This window comes from Typopeltis vanoorti, chromosome 10 (assembly GCF_054136105.1).
Source record: "Typopeltis vanoorti isolate ZY-2024b chromosome 10, IOZ_Tvanoo_1.0, whole genome shotgun sequence".
NCBI classification, from domain to species: Eukaryota; Metazoa; Arthropoda; class Arachnida; order Uropygi; family Thelyphonidae; genus Typopeltis; species Typopeltis vanoorti.
This window is the reverse complement of record NC_143558.1, coordinates 68,720,243-68,735,165: the sequence shown is the minus strand read 5'-3', so window position 1 is coordinate 68,735,165 and position 14,923 is coordinate 68,720,243. Positions and strand designations below refer to the sequence as shown.

The 14,923-nt window shown below is 34.3% G+C and overlaps 1 protein-coding gene across 1 annotated transcript in view; it reads left to right on the top strand.

Annotated features, from left to right (window-relative positions):
* The window catches only part of Syx5 (syntaxin 5), a 202,696-nt gene that overhangs the window by 135,615 nt on the left and 52,158 nt on the right, over positions 1-14,923 (top strand). The window contains exon 6 of the mRNA XM_090398913.1: positions 8,688-8,762. Within this exon, the coding sequence (XP_090255039.1) occupies positions 8,688-8,762 (75 nt within the window). The remainder of the gene's footprint in view (positions 1-8,687; positions 8,763-14,923) is intronic.

The window sequence follows — 14,923 nt, the reverse complement described above, 5'->3', positions numbered from 1 at the left end:
AAAAAATTAATTTAACAAAAGTGATTTTTATTTGATTTAATGTCAACTAATACAAAATATCATCAATTTATATTCTTCCTACAGTCTCTTTAACTCATAAAAGATGTGCAGTTGTAATGTAATATTGGCAGAAGCTTATTTTAAGACTTCCAAACATGAATTTGCTTAGTGTAATTATATATTTAAAGATTTTACATAATGAAAAGGCTTTTTAATATTGTTATATAAAAAGAAAATACATTTATCTTGTAAAAATGAGTTGAAGAATGATCATGTGACTGGCATCATATTGTAAAAAAGTTAGTCTAGTTCCATAGTGAGTATTAACTAATTTCTTGTGGTTTTATGAATATTATTATTCATCTTTCCTGTTGAATTTTTTTTATAGATACATTACATAAATTCATCCTTCATTATGAACAACAAACAAAAGGAAAGACAAACCACTTTATTTTGTAAACTAGCACAAAACTGCAGGTGAATATATGGATTCTGTTTTCTTCTGTCATGAAGTAAAAACTATCAAGTAAGATGTGATTTCCAAGGCAAATTGCTCAAGAATTTGAGAGGTCATGCTGTGAATTCCAGTTTCCTAATATATGTAAAAAAATATTCTGGTAAGGCTGACAATAACCTACATGATTTTCGAGGACCTTCAATTTGGAGACATTTAGATTTCATCAGGCATCCTGGCATGTGTTTCAGGGAAGAATGGAATTATACTGGTGTTGATGGATTGCATTTAAATGGCTTTGGAGTAAGTTTCATTTCATCATTTCAGTAGAGTTTTAGATCTGATCATTTCATCAGAAGATGTAATTGTGAGTTGGGTTTTGCACATTTCTCTAGTTAGTGAGAGTGAGCATGAAGTGATCATCTGGGTTGTGGCTATCCACATGCAGATTTCTGTGAGGAAAGTGATTCTTTTATTTTTCACTTCTCTCATTAGCTGTGTGAAGTGATTGTTTTTACTCTTAGTGTTAAGTATTTACACAAAGGTTCAATTCCATTTGGTGCAGTGACTTTTAGTTATTTCTTGTAGAATCCAGAAAATTATTGACTCAAGACCAAATAAAAAATACATACATTTAATGAAACTAAAACATTATATTTATATAAATAATTACAAAATTAATTGGATCTAAGGCCTTCAAATTAAGTCTACACTTTACAGATTTTTTACCTAATAAAAATAAAAATCATTCATTCTCTGACTCATTCTATAACTGGTTTGTTTAACACATACTAAATCATGTCAACCAGACTAATCCACTTTGTTTACACAATAACAACAAAATGTTCATCAGAGTTACCAGTAGTTTTCTTTGTTAGGCCCTTTCCAAAAATATAAAATTTTCTTCTTTTCCATGGGATTCTTTATCTCCCTTATGTAGCATATGATATTATTCCTCCTGTCTCACTGAAGTATGAATATTCTTACCTGTCACAATTCCATTTGATGCACAAATTACCAATTTTTGTACCAGAGAAAGAAGTTTCTTCTACTACTTTATAAACAACAGATTTAAGTAGAGCTCTTCGTGTTAAGCCACTTTACAGTTTCCGGCGTCCTTAAGACAGATGATAAAACTTTCTATTCAGCGTCTCCTCGAACATTCAATTAGAACGTTGACCCCAATATCTTCTCTTATTTACTAAACACTTGTTGATAGTCTCAACTCCTTCAGTTTAAAAACTCATTTCTGCAATTCCTTTTCGGAATCTTCTATTAATATTCTCCCGACTGTCAAGTTTTCTTTAAAACTTCCTAAGCACAAATTTCTCAGGTTACTGTTCTCAAATTTACATTCTCTCACTCTACTTTTTTTTCTTCATTGCTCTGGTACCGGATGTTATCACTATCAGCTGGCATTCACCCATCAAACTCCTTGGTGAGCATGCGCACTCCTTGTAAATGGCAAGCAAGAAGTTACATATAATAGCCAACACGTCTCATTAGCAACAAAAGAATGTCTTTACAAAATACAAAAGATATCTCAACACTTTGTCGTTGTTGTCTGAGCAATTTAGGTATAGGCTTTTTATATCCTGTTCCTGCTCTGCAAATGAAGTATCTTTCCACTTAATCTTGGACATCCATGGTCTCTTCTTCCTGTAGGTTTATGTTCTAGTACTAGTTTAAGAATCCTATTGTTATTCATCCTTTCTATATGGTGTAGCCAATTTTGCTGGTATTCTTCTATTTCTTGTATGATATTTTTTGTATCTAATCGTTCTCCAATTTCAGTATTTTTCTTTTTTATCTAGTGAGTCCCAGGAGAGGTCTTAGAAACTTCATCTGTTCTGCTTCCAATCTTTGTCTCTTTCTTTGTTTTAGAATCCAAAATTTCTTTTAATTATGCCATTCATTCTATTGTAAATTTGTAGTCTTGATTCTAATTGTGAATCAGTATTGTATTGCAAGATTTTATTTCCTAAGTATTTGAATTCTGTAACTTGTTCTGTTATTTTATTGTTAAGCAATTTTTGAATGGTGTTTCCACACATTGCCATAGTTTTTGTTTCAGAGATTTTCATTTTAAATTTTTTTGCTATTTTACTAGATGATTAGTTGCAATTTGGAGTTTATCTTCTAAATTTGAAATTATTACTTGATCATCTGCATAAAGTATTGTATTTAGCTGTATATTATTTGTTAGTTTAATTCCATCTTTGACAGTTGTTTTCCATTCTTTTAGGATTCTGTTTATATAAATGTTGAATAGGATTGTGGATAAGCCACAGTCTTGTCTTATTCCTTTATTTATAGGTTCTGATAATATTCCATCTGCAAATTTGATGCATATTTTTGTTTCTCTGTATAGACTTTTTATTGCTTTAATTAATTGAGGAGATATTTTATCATCTTGTAATATTTTCCAGAGTAGATTTCTGTTCAAGTTATCACATGCCTTTTCATAGTCAATAAATAGAAGAAAACTGGGCAGGTTAAATTATTTTCTTTTTTCTATAATCTGTTGCATTGTGAAAGAGGCATCTATGCATCCTTTCCCTCTTCTAAAACCACAGTGTTCTTCTAAATAATTTTCTGTATATTTAATTATCTGTTCTTTAAGATGTTTGCATATAGTTTAGATGCTGTTATTAAGAGAGTAATGTCTCTGTAATTTCCACATTTGTCCTTGAGACCTTTTTTGTGAATATTTATTACTATTCCAGTTTCCCATTCTTCTGGGATCTTTTGATATTTCCAGATATTATTGACGAGCTTAAGTAGGTTTTCTTTTAAGCTGTTGTCTGCATATTTGAAGAGCTCAATGCATATTCTATCCAGGCACTGGCTTTTTCTATTTCTTTAGTTTTTGAATTATTTTTCTAATTCTTCCATTGCTGTTTCTTCTGTACTTTCTTGTATATTGATATCTTCAATTTTGTGAGTTTTGTCATTATTTTCTATTTTTTGTTTTTCATTCCACAATATTTAATTCCATCTTTGACAGTTTTCTATCCAATCCTCTTTGGAAAATTGATTATTTCTTAATTGGTCATTTTCTGCTGTTTGTAGTTACCTGAAAAATTTAAAACCTATTCTTTGTGATCCAGTGATATCCTGCTCTAATGATTTAACATATTTACTCCAGTCTTCCTCTGCATACACTTCTGGAAAGCTTTCTGACTTCAGCCTGTAGTTTCTTATACTGTATATAGTCAGCAGTGTTTTTTACTCTGCAGATAGATTTTAAAATCTTGTTTTTTCCTTTCAATTAATTCCTTTAAGTCATCATTCCAAGTTCTGAGCCATTTCAGTTTTAATATTGTTTATGATTGGTTTTATTTTATCACTTATTCTGCTTTTATATAAGTTTCTAATACTTATATAAAAGCAGAATACTTTATTGTTCTGGGATGTGAATTTTAAACTGTTTATTAAATGTTGGTTCATTATCTTTTTTTTTCTTTTGAAGTATGTGGTTCTTTTTATGAATTTAAATCTGCTTTCAACTAACATATGATCACTATTAATTTTGCTCCTTCTAAAAACCCTTGTATCCTTGATATTATTTAGTTTGTTGTTAATAATAATGTAATCTATTATTGATTTAGTTCCTCTTGCTTCCCATGTGTACTTATGTATATTTTTATGCCTGAAGAAAGTATTGCTGATTTTTAGATTGTTAAATATTCAGAAGTCTTAATAAAATTCCATTATTATTGATTACTGATTCTCCCTCTGATCCAATGCATCCTGTTATTGGGTTACTTCCCACTCTAGCATTGAAATCTCCCATGAAAATTGTTGCTTCGTTTTTATTTGTTTCATCAATACATTTCTGAAGTTTTCCATAACATTCTTCTCTCTCTTCTTCTTTTCCATATATTGATGCATAAATTCCAAAAATATTGAATGTTTGATTCATAATTTTCATTCTAACTTTGATTATTCTGTCTGATACTCAAGTATAATCTGAAATTTTGTTTTTCTATTTTTTATTAATCCAAATTGCAACCCCAGATGAAGCCCATTTGTCTTCTGGAACTCCAGAGAATATCATTATATAATCTTCCAGAATTTGAGATCCCTTCTTGTCTTTTTTGTCTCTGTTATTACTGCCATATCAATGTTTCTAATTTTTAGTTCTGTTTAGCTCATCAATTTTGTGTGTGCTCCACAAACCTTCCAAATAGCTATTTATAATTTTTCAAAGAGAAGTCCCTGTCCATTAGTGGGTCAATTCCAATAAATTAAATCCATCCTATTTTTCTTCTTCAAAGCTTTGTGAGTAATTGTAAATTTCCCCTGGATAAGATACCAACCTTCCACAGGGTGAGTTCAGTGTTGGGCTGCTACCTTAAGGCCTCCAAACCTGCCTTTTGGGAGGGAAAGCAGGCCCCACTGTGTGAGATGAAAAAACATAGTATAATAGGAAAGATTCACCCTCTATCCCTCGACTACCCTAATAGCATAGGGGGGGGGAAGAAGCAAGAGGAACAACAAGAAAGAAAGAAGATTAGGACGGGTCTACAAATAATATATAGATGTATGTTACATGAAGTAAGGCACGGTAAAGCATCTGGTACCTCAAGGTCACTCCCGTACTCACTTAACTTAAGTGAGTACGGGAGTGAACTGTTAAGTGTGGAGATAGCCCTTGAGGCTATCTCCACACTTAACAATTTTAAATTACAATAAAAAAGATTGAAAGTAACATAACTATCAGAATCTAGTAAGTGCATCAAAATTTCAAATGCTTTACATTGCATTTTGACAATCTCAATAATGGGCACATCGAAGTGCCAATATATATGTTACGAAGCCAAAACTAATAATCTATTAACGTAGAAAAATAACTGTAAAAAGATTCATAATTATAAATTGATTATTTTTACCAAAGGATATATGTTGAAGTACAAGGCTGATGAGCATGACAAGCTTAGGAGACAATTTGGAGTTATAGCATTAAATGAGGAATTGAGTGGAAAGGAAATAAATGCTGCTCGGGAACTGACAAAGAATACAATAAGAGCATCAATGTGTGAATGTATTATGAAGGCGAAAAGGCTGAATAAGGTAGGTGTAAAATGGATGAAGGTAGCTTAAGCATGAAACCTGGAAGAAAAGGACGCTTTGGAGACAACATAAGATGAATAGTGATAATAATCAGTTGCATGAAGAGTATAAACAGCAGGCCAGGAGATTGACTCACTTTGTAAGGACAACAAAAATGCACTACAAGAAGAAATTAGCAAATCAGGGGAAGAAAAACCCCCTCATGAGATTTATCAATATGTGGCAAGTAGAAAGAACAATGAATATGATAAGATGATGGTAATGGATGAAAGTGGGAGATTGGTAACTGCTAGAGGACATTGAGTTATTCAGTGATCAATTTATAAGGTTGTTTTATCCTCATCAGGATGGAATCATTAGGAATTTAAGTGTAGAGGACATAGGAGAGGATGGCTTAATTGTGAGTGAGCAGGAGATATTTGATAACCTTGATGTCAATAAGGTGATAGGATTTAATGACATATCACCACAAGGGAATGTTCTAAGGAATTAGCAGTAGCATTGACATGACTGTTTAATAAGAGTCTTGCAACAGCACAGGTTCCAAGGGAGTGGACAGAAAGGAAAATTGTTCCACTGCATAAAGGCAATTATAAGGCTATGGCTACAAATTATAGGTCAATCTGTATATCTGAAGTTGTGGTTGAAGGTACTAGAGAGAGATTGGTGAGAAGTAGGAATGGGTTGATAACAGCAGTATTCTCTGAGGTTATCAGCATGGGTTTGTTAAAGGAGATACATTTTACTAACTTGTGTACTATAAGAAGATGACAAATGTCTTCAACAAGAGAGAGAGAGAGAGAGAGAGATGCATACACTGTGGTGTACTTAGATTTTGCAAAAGCTTTTGATAGATTGTCATACAAGTAGCTGTTAAAGAAATTGAAACAGATGGGATTGGATAAGACTTCTGAGTTGGATTGGTGACTGGCTGTCAAATAGCTATCAGAAAGTTATATATGGGGGTGCAGTATCCTGAAAGAGGGAAGTCACTAGTTGTTGTGTGCCACAAGGGTCTGTGTTTTCACCATTGTTGTTCAGTTTGTATGTTAATGATAATGGGATGGATTTAACTGGTGATATGCAGCTGTTTGCAGATTATGCAAAATTTGGGAGAGCAATGCAGAGATAAGCAGATGTTATGGCCTTATTTTTTAAATTGGATCACGTGGGGTTGGATGTGAAGTTGATGACATGGACAAGATAACAGTTGATAGACAGACATCAGAAAGTGGCCTGTGATGGAGTAGAATCAAGGAGTCAGGTGATGTGTGAGCCATTAGGGCTCTGTACTTGAACTGCTGCTATTTAATTTGTTCATTAATGATATAGGGAATTGCTTGAGAGGAAATATCCACTTGTTTTGCTGGTGATGCAAACTGTTGAGGTGGTAGTTAATGTGAGGAATGACATAGAGATCCCGCAGAAAATGATTCAAATAGACCAACAGTTGGACAAAGGATAATGGTTGCTAGTTTAATATAGCAGTGTATGCACTTTGGGATAAAAAGATTACTAAGCTGTGTATTGCACTGACAGAACAGGAGTGCAGAAAATTGATATGGCTATGGAGGTGAAGTTCAGAAGGGGGAAATTATTCATATACCTGCTAATAAGTAGAGATAATGAAGTTAATGTTCATCTTTATAAGCTTTGTTGCAACTGCATTTCAACTACTGTCCATTATGGTCACCTGGATTTGTTTGTGGAGGTGTTGGAGAAGATCCAAAGTCAAGTGACCAAAAGATGATCAGTCTGTGGGATCCCCCTATGAGAATAAACTGAAAGTTTTTGGATTACAAAGTTCAAATGATATGCAGTAAACGGAATATGATAGAAACATGTAAGTTAATAAAGCCAATGAAGAAATGTTCCAGTACATGACAGGAGAGAGCAGAGGCAATCTTAGGAAGCTAGAATGTCATTAACAAGGTTGAGGACTAGATTTTTGGCATGGAAAGCATTGAATGAGTGGTTGCCAGAGGTAATCAGGATAGCTTTGTTGATGAATGAGTTTAAGGAAAGGTGTGACAGATATTGTTTGAATGGTTAGTGTGTGCCTTCTATCATGAGTCTTTGGACTTTGCAGAGATTCTTATAAAAAAGAATAATGTACTCAAGGAAAATAAAAAGTTATCATTATTTAATGATATTAGATAGCATAATTGGTTTTGTTTTGCAAGATTTCAAAAAAAAGCAACATTTCATGCCAATGTACACTAAATTATTTCATGTACGAGTAAAATACAAAAGTAAGATGCATTAAATGTCATTTCTTCAAAATATTATATCACTTAGCAGTTAAAAATCATACAGCAGTTTTTAAGTACACTTCCTTTACTAATATGACATTTATATTAGTATATAAATATGTGGCATTAATATGTTCAAGTTAGGCCCAGCATGTATTAGCATTAGTAAGCTGAATGAACTGAGCCATAAGTAATTGCTAACTGCTGATTTTTTGTGGCGGTTCTCTTTTTTGAGAAGTTAGAAGAAGTAGTTAAGTAGCAGTTTAAGAGCAAAGTGTGGCGCTTTCAATTTCTAAACCACTTTTTTTTTTTTTTAACTCTGTTTTGGTTTGCTTTTTTATATCTGTATATAGGCATTTTATAAGTTATTCTTCTTCTTCCCTTCAGGTATTAGGCCTAGTGGCTTGTTACGGAGCTATCTTTAGCCCTTCTAAGCCGTACCTGTCCTGAGGATAAGGTGGCTAGCCCTGTACCTCCCAGTGTGTCCTATGTCTGTAGCTGCGTGTGTCCATGGGGCCGGTTTGCCTGCGGGAAGAAAAAACCCTGCTGTCCACTCCCAAGACCGGCTAACTTGGCTGTGTCTGAGAAAGATCCTTAAGCTCCTTGTGTTAACGACAGGAATCGAACCCAGGACACTCCTTTCCCAGGCATATGGTTGCGAAGCACATAGCCACTCAGCTAACTGCACGGACAAGTTATTTTATTCATATTTACTAAATGCTGTGGATGAGAACTAGTGTATGTTATTTACATTATATGATAGAATTTTATTAAAAAATGGAAAATATTTAAGAGTGATTTTGTAGTTCAAATAACTATTTTAAGCTTACATTTTTGTTATCATAGGTTAATGCTGTAAATGAATTATTTGGTTACAAAATTTAATTTTAACATCCTGCTTACAGCTTGCAAAATCTAGAGGATATCATCATGGAAAACACATGCAGTCACATTCCAATTCCGTTGTGGTGTCTCTTCAGGTATACATTTTGAAATATTTACATGTATTGTTTTTCATTAATGTAGTTGTGAGTTAGTGCTGTCAATACTCCATTAAACTTCCAAAAGCATGGCCAGAATTATCAGATTCCAAGTATATGATGGTCTTGAATTATTGTATTCTGGACAAGTTAAGCTGATCTCTTAAAAAAAACTTAGTGATAGCAGAATAATTGACAAAAACAAGGTATTTAATACAAACTAGGCAAGTGTCTTTTTTCTTCAACAGTTTAATGGATCATTTAGGTCTAATGCTGTCATTGGTAAGTTTCTCCTATCTTAGTCATAAGCTGCATCTCGTATAAAGCATTCATCCAGCTGTCAAGTCTCTTGTTACTACATCCATCCATCATGTTCAGGGTCTTCCTGTAGGTCTTGTCAGTTTAATACATTTGTGTCAGAGTGATTGTAGCTCTCTCTCTCTCTTAATCACCCAAACTATCTGATGGGAGAAGATAAAACACTGTTCCCTGCAGAAATTTTGTGCTTGCGTCTCAGTGGACGCACTATGTATCATAATAGTTTTTTAATTGTAACCAAATCTACATGGGGGGGGGTGATGTTTTTGTTTTAGGATAGAAAACAAAGGAGAATGCTATATTTGGTTGGTATATTTGAATTACTCAAAGATGTAAACCATCATTAAAAATCCATGCAAGAATGGGAAATGCAAAGGAAAGAACAAGTGTGAATAGAAATACTTTCATTACTGGAAAACAAATTATTAATAATTAGCATTTGTAATATGGGTGTCCTATAAGCTGGTGGATGGAGCAAATAGCATGTGATCCTATAAATTCTAAACATGCATAAGTGAATAAACATTAAGTGGCATGATGTAAACAACAAAAAAAAAAACTTATGAGGAGAGGGAAAGAGATTTGTTTTCAAAGTATAAATAACTAACCAATAATAATCAGCTGCTGTATGCATTTGGTAGTTCAGTAAATAACTTTAGGGGATGGCTAATCCAATGAACTAATAATGTAGATCAGGAGATTCATTTAGATGAGGCAGGAACACATGTGGGTTGATGGAGCAGCAAATCATTTTGTAAAATTTGCTGTGCTTGTTAGGAGTATTTATTTCTCTGTTTTATTTATATTTTGCTTCATTTTCTGTGAATTTCTTTTGTTTACTGAGGATCAGTATACATTTTACACAGTAATAGGATACATAACATCCTATCATTATCAGAATTATCCACACTTTCGCGATGTATAGGAAGATTCATTTTTATTCAGGAATAGATAAATTTTTACTACATCTTTTCTTTCCAAAGACTGGAATAAAAATGTTCCTATATCATGAAAAACATTCCAACCTCAACAGATGATATACTGCAGAAGCAAGGAAAAACAAGGCTACTTGTTTATCTTTGATAAACAAAGATACTTGTTTATCAGAGACATTCACAGTCTATGTCCTCTATTTAGCAACAATTAGTGTAATTAAAGACAACTGAAATGACACTCCTAGTGGAAAAACACTCCCCACAGACTATCCCTATGCTGCATGCATACAAGCAGCATTTATTGTAGCACTAAACAAAGCAGCTAAATATGTTTATCCTAACATCCTCTTTCAAATTTTCAGTTCCAGAAAATACATATAACAGCTGTTTATAATGCAGTCATTTATGTAAATTTATGTAAATTAAAATTTATGTAAATCAAAAAGATCAATATGAGAATATATATATATATGTGCTGGTCTGGTTGACCGAGTGGTTAGCGTATCCACTCTCCAGGTGGTAGTGAGCGGTAGATGGTGTTGGTGTAGGTGATGTTCACTGTAGTTGGTGGAGATGAAAAGTTGTACAGTAGGTGCCTTCCCTCGATGAGTCTTTGGACTTTCTGGTGGCGTCAAGTAATAATATAACTTGAAATCCATTCGAATGGCATTTGGGATATTCGATATCATCCGGACACTTCACAAATGCTAATTTTACAAATAAAATTCTACCAAAATAATTGTAACTAACATGCCATATAAGCTTTGTGAAAATGCGACCGCTTAATGCAGAAGCAACATACATATGCTCAAGTTAGTTCCCACCAGCAGTTTATGCCTGTGCAGACATTGCCCAGCACGAATTAGTTAATTTGTAAGTACTTGCTTGATTAACTGGCCATCTGCCCTCCAGATTGAACAGACCTCTCAGTTCTGTCGTTTCTTATCAATGATAGGATGTTGAGTCTTTGAAATAGATTTTGTGGTCCCTTGTTTTATCTTCATTCATACAGTCCACTGTTTTGATTGTAAGATAGCTAAAAAATTTTATCAGTACTTTTCTTTCAGATTTGATAAGTTTTCTATTATCTCCCTTTGTTGTTGTTGACTGTTTCACAACTGTAGATTAATATGGGTTGTAGATTGTGTAAATCGTCTTTCTTTGATTTTTTAAAATTGTAAAATATCTATGATTGGCCCTTCTCAGTTCTTTCCTTTATCTCTTGATGCATTGATATGCATCAACATATAGAGGAAAGAATTGACTCCTAGATAGTTGAAACTATACACTTGTTCAAATATATAATTATCAAACCAAGCTGGATTGTCTTGATGAGTCCTTGAAATGCATATATCTTTTCCTGGTTTATGACAATACCCATAAACTTACTTGCCTTAATTAAATTTGATTTAGTTTGTGTAACATCCTGATTGAGAGCCTCTGAGGATAACAATGCCATCACCACAAGCCAATAGGACATTGATTCATTTCCATCCTCCTTTATTCATTTAGGTCTCTGACCTTTTCCAGTGCCGGAGTGAATAGTGTTGGTGAAAAAGCATTTCAATGGCAGAGTACAAATTTTATTTCAAAACTTGAGGAATGTTATGGAAGGAAATCTACCTTGCAGAGGTTGTGGTGATCACAAAGTCATATTATGTTTGTATACTTTGTAGTATTCTAAAAAGTTTCATTTCATCCTTTAGTGTGTTTTGATATATATATATATATATATATATATATATATATATATATTGTATCACTTTCTTCTTCTCTTCCATCCTTAAGACAGGTTGAGTCCCTCATGAATATGAGCCTTCCACTCATCTCTGTGCACAACACACCTTCATATGCTAACTGCCTTGAAAGTTCAGTGCAGTCCTAAGGCTTTATGCCATGTCAATTTTGGTCTTACCTGGGTCTTGTACCCTACATAGTACTCTCAAGCACTATGTAGGGTACAAGAGCAGGCAAGGAAGTTTTGTCTGGTTCCATTTGCAAAATGTGGACAAACCAACAGAGTTGACGCTTTTAACTGTGTTAAGAATTGTTAAATTAGGAATATTCAAATCTTGCAGCACTTTTGCATTAGTCTTAGGTTCTGTGTGAGTTTTATTTATTTTCCTGCAGCATTTCATTTCAAAAGCCAACAGTTTCCACTCTGCACCCTGCAAGACAGATTTCCTTCCAGAACATTCTGTATCAAATTCATAATGTTTTTCTAACAATTGTCTGAGTGTGAAAATATGATCAGGTGTTGACTTTCCCTTACAGAAGTTACACTGATACTCTCATTAGGTGTTTGAAGTATATATTCTTTTCCATGTGTTGAGGCTTAAGTGCTGTGAGGACATCATATTGGAGGTTTAATGGAATATTTACAGCACTAGGAAAGGATTAAAAACTAATTTTAATGCTTTCAATATTCCTTCTCAGTCACTGAGACATCTTCAGGGATTACAAATAACTCTTGTAACACACACTCAAATAGAAGACAGTAAGTGAAACATGGGTGACTCCTAAGTCCTAATCTAGGTGGTGCGCCCTCTATGGGCATTTGTTGGTGGACTACGATGTAAAGTGGGATCTCTGATAATTAATGTTTCCCAAATTTTGGGAAGTTTTATGCAACTGTTTTTATTTAGATTCAGTTCAGTTCTAAAAACAGTCTTTCTTTTTTGAATTTACTATGGTTGCATGATTGTTTTTTTCCAGGAGATCCTGTGGGTTGTATCCAAAATATGGTCTGCAAGGCCAGATTGACCATAGTTGTGATTGCAGATGCATGATTGTTCTAAACGGATGGTTACTGATCTACCTGTCTGTCCAAAGTAAGCCAGCTTGCAGGAACAGGGTACTTTATATACTCCAACCACTGAGAGAGCTGATCTTTGGTAGAGCAAATAAGGGTAGCAAGTTTTAACCTCCACACAGCTTTAAGCCTTCCCGTAAACTTGCTACCCTTATCCGTTATATATCAGCCTGTAAATCCAGTGAGTCACCCTCAGTTCTGAAAAACTTCCTAAATCTCAACAAATTTGGGTGCATGAGACTGTCCAAATTTGGGAAGCATACATTCTAAGATTGTCAGCCCAACGTCCAATATAACCCGATTTTGCCTTCTAGGGGGACCTTTTAGGACTCTAGGACTTCAGTTGCCTTTCTTCACCCTCATTTGCTGTTCCTGCATGCACATATCATTGTTTTGTCATCCCTGAAGATAGCAATGTAACATTTTTGAAATATAGGTAGGAAATTTTAGGTCATTTTAGAAAATGACAACATAATTTAGTTTATGTTGTCATTTCCTAAAAAAAATAAAAGAATAGCTTTAGTTGCTTTGGCTGTAATTCAAAATCATCAACAATAAACTATTTTTATGGTCTACTGTCAACCCTTGGAATGCCAATTTCCTTTTTGATTGACCTCAAAGAACTTCAACTTCCAGTTGCTCAAAATCAACTATTTTTATGGTCTGTTGTCAACCCTTAATTAGAATGCCAATTTCCTTTTTGATTGACCTCTAAGAATTTCAACTTCCAGTTGCTCAAAATCATATTGACAGGCTCTTTTGTTTTCTTGACCACCTACCCAGGTATGTCACTAATGTGCTGCAAGTTTTATAGCTTCTAATATGTGGTTGATATAAAAATATAATAATAATAATAATGAGAGAAAAGCACTGTAGAATATATGGAAGACAAAAGAACTACTAATGAGCCACTTTTACTGTATTGAACAAGAAGAGTGTCATTAGCTGTTATCTTTATTTGAAGAATGTGGTGAAATTTCTTAAGCTTTCTTGGTGTATTGCATTATACGCTGCTCGGAAAGATGCTAATGGACACTCCAATGGGCAAGGTGCATTGTGCCATGAAACGAGTTACGTGTTTGTAGCCGGTATAAATTGGAGGAATATGATGCTCCTAATTCAGTGCAACTGTATCTGGGTGAAATGGCTGTGAGAAAGGAACTGACATAGTTTGCAAGAGGCATGATAAGATGCCATGTTGCAGGCCTATCTGTTTGGCAAATTGTTGACAAATTAGGCCATCCTAGGTCAACAATCAATGACACCATACTGAGATGGAAGCACAGGGAGTCAACTGCAAGTGCTATCCCGCTCACTGAACATGACTGTAGGGTGCTTTGAAGGGTAATATATAAAAACCACTATTTGTCAGCTGACACATTGAATGAAGAATTCTAAACATCGAATGGATCATGAATCTGCATAAAAAACATTCAGAACTGGATTTCCATGGTATGACTATATATGCAAGCCCCACATTACCTGAACCAGCATACAGTGTCATCTTCAATATTGCAAAGAGGTATGTACAGTGGGACATGGAAGCTTGGAAAGCTGTGTTATGGAGCTATAAATCATACTACACTCTCTACCAAGCAGCTGGACGGGTGTGGCAGATTGCCCAGTGAACATCTCTTATCGGTATGTGTGTGTAACCCTAACTATGAAATTCGCAGGTGACAACATGATGGTATGGTCCTGTATTTCCTGGTTTGGCCTTGGATCACTGTTTGTGGTGCCCACAAATAGAACTCTGAGAGGTATCTGAACATTCTGGTCAACGCAATACTTTCTACTTTGTGGCATTTTTATAGAAACGACCATCATCTCTTTCAGCAAGAAAGAGACAATGGTCAATCATGCACTGTACCATAAAGCTACTGCTGTAACTGTGTGGTCTATGGACATGAACATCATCACGTTTGACTGGCCTCCACAGAGTTCTGATCTCAACCTTGTTGAAATTATGTGGGATGAAATGAAGCATCAGGTGAGGTCAAGGGATATCCATCCCACAACAGTCCAGGACCTCATTACATGCCTACAGGAAGAATGGTCTAAAATTTCCATTGATCACTATCATACACTTATGAAAA